At 39.3% G+C, this 12,474-nt stretch overlaps 2 protein-coding genes across 3 annotated transcripts in view; both read left to right on the top strand.

Annotated features, from left to right (window-relative positions):
* Positions 1-3,591, top strand: part of LOC134870484 (zinc finger protein 385C-like) — a 58,077-nt gene extending 54,486 nt beyond the window's left edge. Inside the window, exons 6-9 of one of the 2 annotated variants that reach the window (XM_063892668.1) lie at positions 37-285; positions 1,260-1,462; positions 1,627-1,725; positions 2,210-3,591. In XM_063892668.1, the coding sequence (XP_063748738.1) occupies positions 37-285; positions 1,260-1,462; positions 1,627-1,725; positions 2,210-2,440 (782 nt within the window). In that variant the 3' untranslated portion in view covers positions 2,441-3,591. Of the gene's footprint in view, positions 1-36; positions 412-1,259; positions 1,463-1,626; positions 1,726-2,209 lie in introns of both variants that reach the window. The other variant, XM_063892667.1, reaches the window with a different exon arrangement.
* Positions 3,592-4,782: 1,191 nt separating this feature from the next.
* LOC134870808 (dnaJ homolog subfamily C member 7-like) lies at positions 4,783-12,467 on the top strand. Its single transcript, XM_063893236.1, is given in 15 exon segments — positions 4,783-4,931; positions 6,953-7,041; positions 7,340-7,464; positions 7,588-7,701; positions 7,863-7,937; positions 8,212-8,275; positions 8,278-8,329; positions 8,503-8,656; positions 9,109-9,273; positions 9,391-9,482; positions 9,568-9,641; positions 9,739-9,885; positions 9,991-10,146; positions 10,844-10,948; positions 11,033-12,467. Coding segments are annotated over 15 exon segments (1,521 nt in total). The 5' UTR covers positions 4,783-4,860; the 3' UTR covers positions 11,071-12,467.
* Positions 12,468-12,474: the final 7 nt, after the last annotated feature.

Raw genomic sequence — 12,474 nt, 5'->3', positions numbered from 1 at the left:
AGACTCTAACTTTATGCTTTATTTGTCTTTCTTCAGGCCCAAGTACCTCTTCCCAGCCTGCAGAGCAACAACCAGAAACCATCACGGATTCCTCACTGGTTCCCACTCTGTCCCCACAGCCCTTACCCACCGACTTGTCCTCACTCGGCTCTCCTCAGCTGTCCCAACAAATCTGCCCCGACTCTCAGCTTCCTGATCTACCTTCTGACAGTCCTCCAGTGGAGGGGTGCAGCCCGGCGTCCGGTTCAGCCTCTCAGACTGACCCTCAGGCGAGCTCCACGGGAGGTGAGAAGGAGGTGGTGGTGAAGGTGGAAGAGGCTAAGGAGGCCAAGAGCGACACAAAACCTCTTCACTGTCCTACGTGCAAAGTGACGGTCAATTCGAGCTCACAGTTGGAGGCTCACTGTAGTGGTATGTCCTACAATACTACTGATAATATTAAGTGGAAACAGACAACTTTTCCCCTTTAATGTCTCCAATTGGCATCATTGTGGGCACTGCTGTTGCAAAGACAGCCGTGTGGCTTTCCATTTTCCTCTGAGCTACCAACAACCCAGGACACAACAGATTGAATATTTTTTCTCTGTTGATCCTCCAATGGACAAGAAGCTTTTGTTAGCAACATGGCAACTGTCCAAAGCAAAACACAACCATAGAATTTCCAATTTGAACTAAAAACCGAGGTTTTAGTGCTATGATAAAGGCAGCTTTCCACGCTTATTGTTGATTTTATTGAAAAGTAAGTAGGTGTTGAAACTTTGTAATCCTGGTAGAAGAAATATTACAATCAGACTTTGCTTTCTTGGCATCTGTAAGATTTTTGGATGAGTTGTTAGCTATTCCTTTGAGTTGTTTCCTGGTGCAAATCTCTCTGGGAGTTTTTGATTCAGTGTATATGTTTAGGGCTTTTATGTGAAATGTTCAAATAAAATCTACCGTTAACAATAAAGAGTTTGCCATCTTGTATCAAACGATGGAGCCCACTTTATAGGATTTTATTATCTTCATAAGTAAAGGCCCAGCTCAATGCTCTCCTCTTCGTTTGTGGGCCTTAAATTGAGACTTCATTTTCCCATGAGCAACCCAGAGACTGACAGAAATGATCTGAATGCTGATGGTGTCATTATTCTACAGCCATTTCATTGCGCAATCAATATTTACTTCATAATGATAAGTTAAACAAAAAACTTGAATTCAACTTTAATGTTAGCTAGTTTCTAATTCTAACATTCAGTCCTCCTCTTTATTGGCTGATTCAGGTTCTAAGCACAAACAGATGCTTGATGGTCACAAGAGCAACCAGACACAACGCAGGATCCGGATGCCATCTTCACCCAGGCCCACCAGTCATATTAAGCAGCGAATGGGCAGCAAGCCTAGAGCATTGGTGGGAGTATCCAGCCAACCTTTTCACTGTGAAATGTGCCATGTGTCCGTCAACTCAGAGACACAGCTGAAGCAGGTATGTGGGTTCAACCTGATATTATAAATGTGACAGAATTTACTACGGAACCCTAACCTCTGTGTTACTCAATTGAAGATTCCTACTTGTGTTTTTTGTCGATTCGGTTATCCTAATCAGTGCTGTCCTGACTGATTCACTATGTATTTCTGCCCCCTTTTTAGCACATGAGCAGCAGGAGACACAAAGAGCGTTTGGCTGGGAAGCCTGTCAAGGCAAAGTTTACCCCCTATAATAAACTACAGCCCAGTGCCATCTTAGCGGTGAGAATTTGTTACACACATACATTTGAAAGAACATAATAAACTCTTCCTGGTCTAGTGTCAACATATTTACAGTTTTAATGACTTCTTAAAACAAATATATATATATAAATCATTTCTTAGTGCATCAATTTGTTATGTTAAAACGTATCTTTGATGGACTGCCATGGCATTTTGTAGAGACATTGATAGTTACTGTGGTAAATCGTCATGCCTTTAATACTCTGACCTTTTTTATAGAGGCATCATCAAGTAAAATATATATTTGTCGATTAGTTGTTCCATGTATATGCATGTGTATGAACTAATTTAGATACAAGCAAAACTAATGATGTTACCATGTAATCAAGATGTGTTAAGTGCTAATAAGAGAATAGTGAACATGGTAAACGTTATGACAGCTAATCATCAGCATCTTAGCATCTCATTGCATATCAGTTAGCAGCATGCATCATTTCGATATGTCTTGTGTCTTTGGTTTCAGACTAAACTGGCCCTGCAGAAGCACTTTTCCAAGGCCCTGCCAGCGGGGTTCCTGACAAACCACCTCAATCAGGCTGCTTTGTGCTCCCTGGCTTCTGGACCCTTGGGACTACGACTGCCGCAGGGGCCCCCAGCCATCATCCACGGTCCCCTGATCAGCCCGACACTCTTCAGGCCTGCCCCAGGACCTCTGAGGGCCACACATGCACCTATTATCTTCTCTCCTTACTAGTAATGAGCCAGGCTAGGCTGGAGGACTTACAGTGGAGTGGACATAACCTAGCCAAAGCTGCACTAGCAGGAAAGATTAGCTTGGTTGGTGAGGATAGGGCACAGGACCCCCTTACGGACACCAGGACACAATGCAGACTGAGCTGGCAGCATATCAACATGTCATGTTTGGCAGGTTTAAGTCATAAGAACAGTATGCCCACTCCCTGGTGCGGATTGATATTTCAGCACTGACTAACCATAGTGTCACCTCTTTAAAAATGGAAGGACCATCGCTCAGCTGTTTCCCCTCAACCACGTGTTGAGTGCATGTTCCCTGGGGTCTGGATCCCTCTGGAAGCCATATTGACAAACATCTTTTAGTTTTATTTATAAGATAATACTAGACCAATACACTAGCGTGTATAAATGTTACTAAGTGTTTGTTGCCAAAATTATTTAAATTCCAGAGCTTTCTAATTTTACTCTGGGAGAACAAGTACAGTAGTTCATTCATGCTTTAGTATTAATAACCAAAATCCAGAAAAATACAGTTTGCTAATGAAATGAGATTGATTGCTGAGGATATTACTTCTAAGTAAATGTACCTCTCTACAGCCATTTTCTGATATGTATGTGTTTCTTTATAATTTATTTCAGATGAAAACATCTTCTCTGTCTGTTTCTCTCTTGCTCTCTGTGTTATGAGGTGACAATCAATGACCACCCCGATATGATGCCAAGAATACTCGCCATATGGAAAGACAGTCAAGACTTGTTTTTATATAAGGTTATAGGATTAAAAACATGTGTGAATAAATAATTCCCAGCAACAGCTTGATGCTGTTTGCGCAATATGAACAGACTCACTGATGTGTGCTGTTGCCCAAAATGTAAATCATATATCCACAGGTTATGTGTCTTTGATGCCTTTATTAAATCTATTATTTTTGAGAGAGAATTGTATTTAAATTCAATCTTCTTTTACTTTAGAAATCCCCTTCCACCTGATTGTGTTAAATCATTTCAAGCAATATTTTATTTTGAATTGTCCCTTGGTAAAATGTATGAATAGTGTAAATGTGCATCAATTGCAATAATGTAAATGATTATGTGCTAACAAATGTCAATAATGTATTCTATATGAACTTATAAATGGTACTGTTTTTTTTACACTGTTGTGGTATTTTCTTTCTTCGTATTCAAATATGACTCTGTTTTATAAGCGAGTCATGATAGATTTACAGTGAGAAAAGGTGTAGTTTAGTTATGGGCAAGAACACTTAAAAGTCTTGGAAAATCAGTAACATGATTAAAAAATGTCCCAGTTTGGGATAAATAAAGTATTTCCGATTCTGATTCTGAAGATACTGTTCTCATTTGAGATCACTCAAATGTCAGTGATATCATAAGCAAAGGAAAATAGTAAATTCATTTTTTTACAAAGTGAATCATCAAGTACAGTAGAGTGGAAACATTGCACATTGTAGGGAGTCACTGAACTCTTCACTCCAATCCTTTAGCTGGAAACTATATTGTATTCAGTGGGAAAAGTCATGCTAATGTATCTGCCATGCCCGATACCTTGTGATACTCTAGTGCCCTCTATTGGTATTTTGCATACAAAAGCAAGATAGGTTGAATAGGAGCAAAGATGTCAGTTATTTTTAAGATAAATTTTACATTTTTATCTATCTAATATACATGTAAGTACGAGCACTTAGCTATAAATAAAATAGAAATGCCATTTAAATCCCTGTATTGATGCACTAACCCTGTTTTTCTCAGCTCTCAGCTGTGACACTATCTATACCAATTAAGCCAAAGCATTTATTTCATCTGATAATTCCTGATGATAGCAGCCTGATCACCGCAAGCACACAGAAGCAGGTGAGGCAGCATGTTCTTGGGTGAAATAAATGGATGTAAGTTCATGGGTTCACTGAAGAATTAGAAGCTTATTGGATGGTTTCAAATGTAGTGTAATGCTAAAAGACAGGCAGGTAAAACATTCACACAGTTAAACGGTACTGGCCTACTGGTATTTTTTTTTTAAAGCAAATGTTCATAACTATAAATGTTAATACAATAATTAAAATAGTTAAATAATAATGTAGTTGTGACAGATTAGACAAAGATCGCTAGCTCCTGATGTACATTAAAAGAGTAGAACCGCTTTTTAAAAATAATCACTTAATTATTTTCATTGGTGACAAATTCCTTCCGACAAGCAACTCTAGCTACTGATATGTATTTATTTTTTGCTACTCATCTAGGACTCTAAATAACATTACATTTGAACTAAGAACAACCAAAAGGACGGGGTTCATTAGGAAATGTAGTGTTTCGTTTTTTTTCTCACAGGCCTATGACCTCAAAAACTGAAGAAAAAAAGCTGTTACCGGAAATGACGTAGATTCGTGTTCGTCCTTTCCAGAAAAAATGGCAGCTGTTGACATCGACATACCGGTGGACACAGATCCTCAAATCCTTAATCCGGAGGATTTGGAGCGGTAAACATATTACTGTTGTGTGTGTTTAGTTGTGATGTGTGTATAGTGTCAAAATAACCCGGGATTCACTGACTGAACTAACTCTCCGCTGGCTGACAAGGCTCGGACACAACAACGAGATCACGAGCTAACCAGGCTAGCATTACGTGGGAAAAAACGCCACTCTAAGAAAAATCTTACATTTTATTAGTTGTCATAATAACAATCAGTTGCGCAATTGTAGATTGTACGGTTGAATTAGACTACATATTGTGGGTTTCTTCTAATTCACTTCGAAACTTCATCGTCAGGAGAAGCTAGCTAAGATAATTAGCGTGTCTCGGCACATGCTCAGTTACAGTTTTCTTAAAAAAATATTAAGTAATATGCGACCCACTGGTTATTTTAAGTATTAGTACTGAAACATTTTTAATCTGAACATGTTAAATAAATCAGCAGGTACAGTATTGTGCTTGTTGCTTAACAGCAGCGTTCTGTGCTTTGCTCTTTCTAGAAAGTTCCAGAAGAAGCTGACTATTCGCATTTAGCTGGACTCTTGACTATCACATGAAGAAACAGTCATTGTCTAACTTTTAAACTACCTAAACATTTAAAACGGTCGTAATGATTAGTATTTCATTGTGGTAATACCAAATTAACGTTTTCTAAAGAAAAAGCAAATGTAATACATGCATTTCTTTTATATTAATCTTCTAAATGATTCACATACATGTACAAATCCATAGTACTCCTTTGGCCAGTGAAATGTAAAGTTGGCAGTCTAAATTTTGAGCTAACATACATTGCTTTTTTTTTTTAAATGTTGGCAGATAAACTGCATTAGGGTCAAAATGTGAAATGAATTGTGTGAAAGAAGACATGTTTCCCTCCATATTGTTTTAATATTTGAATCATTTCTGCAACTAAAAATATGCAAAGCTAGAAATCAGACAATATACATATACATATAAAAACATACATACATATAAAAAGGGAAAGGTGTCATTGCTTTGTGACCCATTTTAAAGTAAAACCAAAAAAAATGCCCTGGCTGAAATTATGCAAAGGGGTAAAACTTCTCTTCTAAGTATAAAAGATTGAAGAGGATTTTAAGCTTGTACTATTCAATTTATAATAAAAAAGCATTGAAGGCTTCTGAACGGGTTAAGTGAGATGTTACATAAGTAGTCAGCTGCATTTGTGGTCAAACTCCAAGTCAGAGCTCAACAATAAATCTAAAACGTATTGAAATCCAAAAATGTACCAGTGCAATTTTCACATTTCATTAGGCACAATATTTTTAAAAGACAAAATGTTTCTGTCTTAAATGTAATATTGGTATGACAAATTAAGGGTGAATATGCTTACTATAAAATCCAGGGCAGCAGCATGTGACAAACCTAACAAGACATGCATCTATTTTCAGACTTACTGAATTGTACACCTTTATACAACCACTAATCCTGTTTTAGAAGTTGTTGTTGGCCATACTAAAAGAACTGAGTGCTGCAGTAAATTGTTGCTGCGTTCTTATCTTTTGGTTTCATTTCTCCTGATTCCCAATCTGAATTGATGGAAAATAATTCCCATGATGTCACTGACTTGGGTGTGGCATGAAAAGCAACTCTTTTGAATACTTCAACACACTGAAGGGAAGCTTCTTCCTCTAACCAGTCAGCCGGTACATTTACCCTTTAACACTTCGCTCTTAATAGGACTGCAGCAGGTGAATTTCACTGCTATGTTTAGTACTGCAGCTACTAGGACTGTGTGTGCCCTGCACTACTGTCCCAGTTCCAGGTGTAACTAACTCAGTCCTTTCCGGCCCTGCCTCCTTTCCAAAGAATTCTCTGATGGAAATGAATATGCAAACCAGCTGGTCTGTTTTAAGAACATTTTCTGTAAATCTTGATTTATGGAAGGCTTTAATTTGTTGTCTGATTTTATTGCTGAACAGTTTGATTTAGCTATATTTGATGAGAAAATGACTGTTCTATTTGTGATGCCCCTGTCCAACTTGACTTGTTTTTTTTTCTCTGCAGTGAGGCTGAAGGCTTCAAAGAGCAAGGAAATGCCTTCTACAGCCAGAAGGATTACTCTGAGGCTTTCAACTTTTATACCAAGGCCATAGGTAAGGTTACGACTCTTTTCCTATCAAACCAATCTTTATTCATTTTCTCTCTTTGAGATATGCTAGTATCCTCATGTTGTTGCTCCTCTCCCAGCAAATCAGCAAAATAAATTACCATGACATATGAGTCATTGCCCCCTCCTGGGATTTTTCCCATCACATGTCCCCTTCATGTATTTTAAACTGTCACAGGGACATCTTGACTTGTGTGGACTTACAATATATCCGCGGTGTTTATCAGTTTCTTCTGCCCCTACATCTCACCATGTGACATGTGTGTTCTTTCTTTTATCTCAAGATGCCAGTCCCAAAACAGCCAGTTATTATGGGAACAGGGCGGCCACCCTCATGATGCTCTTCCGCTTTCGTGAGGCCCTAGAAGATTCCCAGCAGGCTGTGCGGCTGGATGATTGTTTCATGAAGGTCGGTTTGAACATCATCTTCATTCTTAGCTTTGCCTGCCACTTAGCTGCACAGAAAAGTGGGTACACATGTTGAGTTCTTTACCCATTCCTAAGTAGGAAATGTTTCCCCTCTGTCCTCCAGGGTCATCTACGTGAGGGAAAGTGCCACCTGTTGTTGGGAAACGCCATGGCGGCCAATCGTTGCTTTCAGAAGGTCTTGGAGCTGGAGCCTAGCAACAGAGAGGCCCTGCAGGAGGTGCGGCTCATTTTTATTTCATGTAATTCCCATGTAGGAATGCATTCAATTGAATTACATATTAAGAACAGTCTTGAAGCTAAAAGCAGACTCTTGCAACTCAAACCCATTTATTAACAACGTAAATACAGTGTTGATTATTGTCCTTGTTTATGTTTTAGAATAAGACTGCGTCAACTCTACTGGAGTACGAACGAATGGCAGATTTTGGCTTTGAAAAACGGGATTTCAGAAAGGTATGTTATCCCCCTTTTTCTTTTTCCCCACCAAACTCACTCACAGTACAGCCCATTGAAGATGTGGTCATCTTGTCAGACTAGTTTTGCATTTAGGTATTCATATGTTAAACGGTCATACTCAACAACAAAATATAAGCAACAACTTTTATAATTCATGAATATGTATGTATAATATAGTTTGCACACCATTGACATACTTCTGTTCACACTGTTTGTTTATATTTGAATTGAAATATTGAGTTTGTATTAATGGGCTCTTGTGCTGCTCCAGGTGGTGTACTGCATGGACCGGGCCTTAGCTGTGGCTTCAGCCTGCCACCGCTTCAAAATCCTCAAGCTGAGTGTCTGGCTCTGCTGGGACGCTATCCAGAAGCCCAGTCTGTCGCAAGGTAGGAACCACGGGTGTTAGCTTCACGCTGTGAGGTGGTTTTGTTACAGTGACAGTGATGCATTCTTTTCTTTGATTAACTTTTTAAAATGTGTTCAGGGTTTGCTTTAGTTGCTTCGAAGAGGAATTCGATGTACACGTTCTTCAGATCTTTCACTGTACTTTCTTTTACAGTGATATCCTGCGAATGGATGCCACGAACGCAGACGCACTCTACGTCCGAGGCCTGTGTCTCTACTATGAGGACTGCATCGATAAAGCCGTACAGTTCTTTGTCCAGGCTCTGCGCATGGCTCCTGACCATGAAAAGGCTCGGTTAGCCTGCAGGGTAAGATTGTCATTCTTTCTTCTTCCTCCTCACACAGCATCTATTAGTATAGAGAAAATCAAGTATTATGAATTTATTAAATCCAGATGTGCATGACAAATTCAGCCGGTTGTAATGCTAGTTATGTATGTTTGGGCACAGTGCAACACATTTACAGATGTTCACCTCTTGCGATAGCTCATCCCTTTTGACATGATGAAAAAGGCCAAGTGCAAGAAATATAAGCCAAGATGCTCACAAAGACTGTTAAGAAATACATTTTTAGGTACAAAAGGATTTTGATTTGTTTGACTTGTTAGCCCTCCACTATACACACCTTTGGCATTATTGTGAAAAACAGTATAATCAGAACTTGTGTTTTTTTACAAACACACACACCGGCTTAAACTTCACTTCAAGTGTTAGTAAAGATTTTCAAAGTAACATAATCAATTGTTCCCTTTCTAAATCAGAATGCCAAAGCATTAAAAGCCAAGAAAGACGAGGGCAACCAGGCCTTTAAGAACTGCAGCTATGACGCTGCCTACAAGCTGTACACAGAGGCCCTGACGATAGACCCCAACAACATCAAGACCAACGCTAAACTCTACTGCAACAGAGCCACAGCAGGAGCAAAGGTAAGGCGTTGAGCGGCATATTACCGATCCATTGCACTTGATTAATAATGCTGTCTTATTATATGCTTATAGATAGCAATCTTGCAAAGTGTTCAGGCTCTTTTTCCTCCTCTACAGCTGAGGAAACTTAATGAAGCCATTGAAGACTGCACCAGTGCCATCAAACTCGACGATACCTACATCAAGGCCTACTTAAGAAGAGCTCAGTGGTATGTTCCACAGAGATGAGGACAATTTGACTTATTGTATGCTCAGTATTGTGCGGTTTTTAAATAGTTTTTTGTGACCTCTTAGTTACATGAACACAGAGCAGTATGAGGAGGCCGTGCGCGACTATGAAAAAGTTTACCAGACAGAAAAAACTTCAGGTAAGCTGGTGGCTATTGTTTGTTTTTCTCCTGCATGTTTACCTTTCTTAACTGATGGATTGACTCGATTTACACCCATCACATTTTATCCCCGTAGAGCACAAGCATATGCTGAAGACGGCACAGCTGGAGCTGAAGAAGAGCAAAAGGAAAGATTACTACAAGGTGTTAGGAGTCGGCAAAAACGCCACCGAAGACGAGATCAAAAAAGCTTATCGCAAACGGGCCCTCATGCACCACCCAGGTAGGTCTCTCGGTCTTTGCACAGACACGCAGGATACCGGCTCTGATTACCTTTGAAGGATTATTTATCTCAAGGTTTCTGTTGTTATGCATCATCGTCTTGCAGATCGCCACAGTGCAGCGACCCAAGAGGTTCAGAAGGAGGAGGAGAAGAAGTTCAAGGAGGTGGGCGAGGCCTTCACTGTGCTCTCCGACCCGAAGAAGAAGATCCGCTACGACAGCGGACACGACCTGGAGGACGAAGGCTCCTGTGATGGCGGAGGTAAAAGCTTTAGGTTTTTTATTTTCCTCGGTAAATATACATTGAACCTGCAGGTCATAAGGGGGGTGTCAGTATTTTGCAAAAGCATAAAGGTACACATTTAAAACACAATGGTCTGCCTCTTTTATGGTGTGTGTGTGTGTGTTTTTTTATCAACTTACTCACTAACGATTATTCGGTGTCATTACTCAGATAATGCAAATAAAGAAATGTGCGTCTTGCATACATTTTTGAACTTATTTTTGTAGGAAAAGCACAACTGTAAATAATAACTTGAATCGAATTCCATGTAGCTGCTTTGGTTTCCTGGTATTGTCCATGCTGCTTCACCTTTTCACCGTAGTTGGTTGTTATAAAAAGAAGTCAGACAATTTTATAGCCAGAACTATTGCACTTTAACCATTTTAAAATCATCTGTATTTTGTGGTACCAAGCACTACATTTGAAGTCAACAAGTCCCCATAATCCAGCTTTTTCTGCAACTTTAGGGTTGTTTTTTATGTATACAGACCACTACAAACAAAGTGTTTCCTGTGTAGTGTACAAACACAATAGACTTGTGATGATGTGTTTATGATATATTCACAATGTCAAACGGCTTGATTCACCTCCACTCTGTTTGGTTTAGTAACTCATATTGTTTTACCTAAACTTCGTCATCACCTGCTCATCCTGCCATATTATAATTTTTCTCTAGATTTTGACGCAAACAACATCTTCAGGGCTTTCTTTGGCGGCCATGGTGGTGGCGGCGGAGGAGGAGGAGGTGGAGGAGGTGGATATAGTTTTGATTCCAGTCCAGGTATCTTTTTCTCCAAGTTCAAACATAACTTAGTTTATTGAAGCACGGAAGAATTAACTAACGTTTTCTTTTTTCTCCCTCAAGACTCTGGACCTGGAAATTTCTTTTTCCAATTTGGCTAAAGTGAAGGAGCCCGCTGGAAAATGCAGCCCTGCAGTGGACAGAATCAAGTTGGACCCACAGTCACCTCCTGACGCTCACACTCCTGAGTGTCTCGCAAAATGCTCCCACTATTCTTTTTTAAAATTGTTTTTGATTAATGCATACACTCTGAAATTCTTTCCCCAGATGCTAACAAACCGTGGGAAGAATAATTGAGAGACTTTAGTTACAAATTAACATTGTAAATAAGAAAGTGCTTAAGAAGTCTTTTTTTGTTTTTTAGGAGGTTTGGATCAGCTGATCAGAGCATGCCCCTTTTGCCAAAATCTAAATTCAATTTAAATCTTGTTGAGCTGCCTCCACCTTCAGAAGTGAGCAGTTGGTAGAAATGATTTGGAAGTGTAAGCATCATGGTTGATTTTTAGAAGACTTAACATGGCATACGTTTATAAGGTTATCCTGGGACAGCATGTCTCCATAGAGTAAGAGTCAATATGCTGTGGAAGTTCAATGTCTAAACTGACCTCAGGACAGCCTTTATAGGACAACACCGGTTTCTTGCGAGCGCGTGTTCAGGTTTTTTGGCTCACTTGCCAAATTTATAGAATCAACGTGCAGGGTTTTTGTTTCTTCTCCATGCTGCATTGTATATTTGACTCGAATGTAAAGCGTTTTGTCCATACATGTTTTTTTCGTCTTCACTTTTCCCTTAGTCTATTTATATTTATTGTACTGTATATTCCGACCTGTATACAGCATAATGCCAGTGTTCATTGTCTTCCTTCTTTTTTTAAGAGACTCATTTGTAAATGTTTTTCACATCATCCTCTTTGCTTTCACATTGCACAAGGTTTTTAGTTTTGTTTTTTTTTCCTGAATCAGGCCAAAAATCAGCACACGCCTACAGATTTCCTTCTTTCGAAAGCACCGCTTACACATCTGCCCCACTGTCCCCTTGAAATTTATTTGGTGCCTTACCAGAAAGAACAGATCTTCTTACAGTCAAGCAGTACAACAAAAGTTGAAGAGCAATTCTTGTTTGCAAAAGGCAACATTTACACTGGTATTGCATGTTGGTTTTTGATTTTGTGATTTTTTTACAGGACATGTTTAAAATCTGGTCAGTGAACAAACAGATTTTTTGCAATGGAATTCTTCATCCAGTGAACCATAGCAGACTTCATCTCAACTGTCAATCACCTGGCTATCATCCACCCATACTTGTTATGCACGTTCTGTCAGTACAGCTCTTACCCTACTTGTTCCACCTGTTTTTTTAAAGGGGCACTGATAGTAGGCTGGAAACTTCTACCGTAATTGTTCTATCACTGATCTATGTATCATTTTTAAACCTTGTCACAGTATTACTGACATGCTTTTCTTATTGCGAAAAATAAAGGCTCGTCTTTTACTGTAATGTTGGG

This window comes from Eleginops maclovinus, chromosome 10 (assembly GCF_036324505.1).
Source record: "Eleginops maclovinus isolate JMC-PN-2008 ecotype Puerto Natales chromosome 10, JC_Emac_rtc_rv5, whole genome shotgun sequence".
Lineage (NCBI taxonomy): Eukaryota > Metazoa > Chordata > Actinopteri > Perciformes > Eleginopidae > Eleginops > Eleginops maclovinus.
The sequence above is the reverse complement of the archived record's forward strand: the minus strand, read 5'-3'. Positions and strand labels throughout refer to the sequence as shown.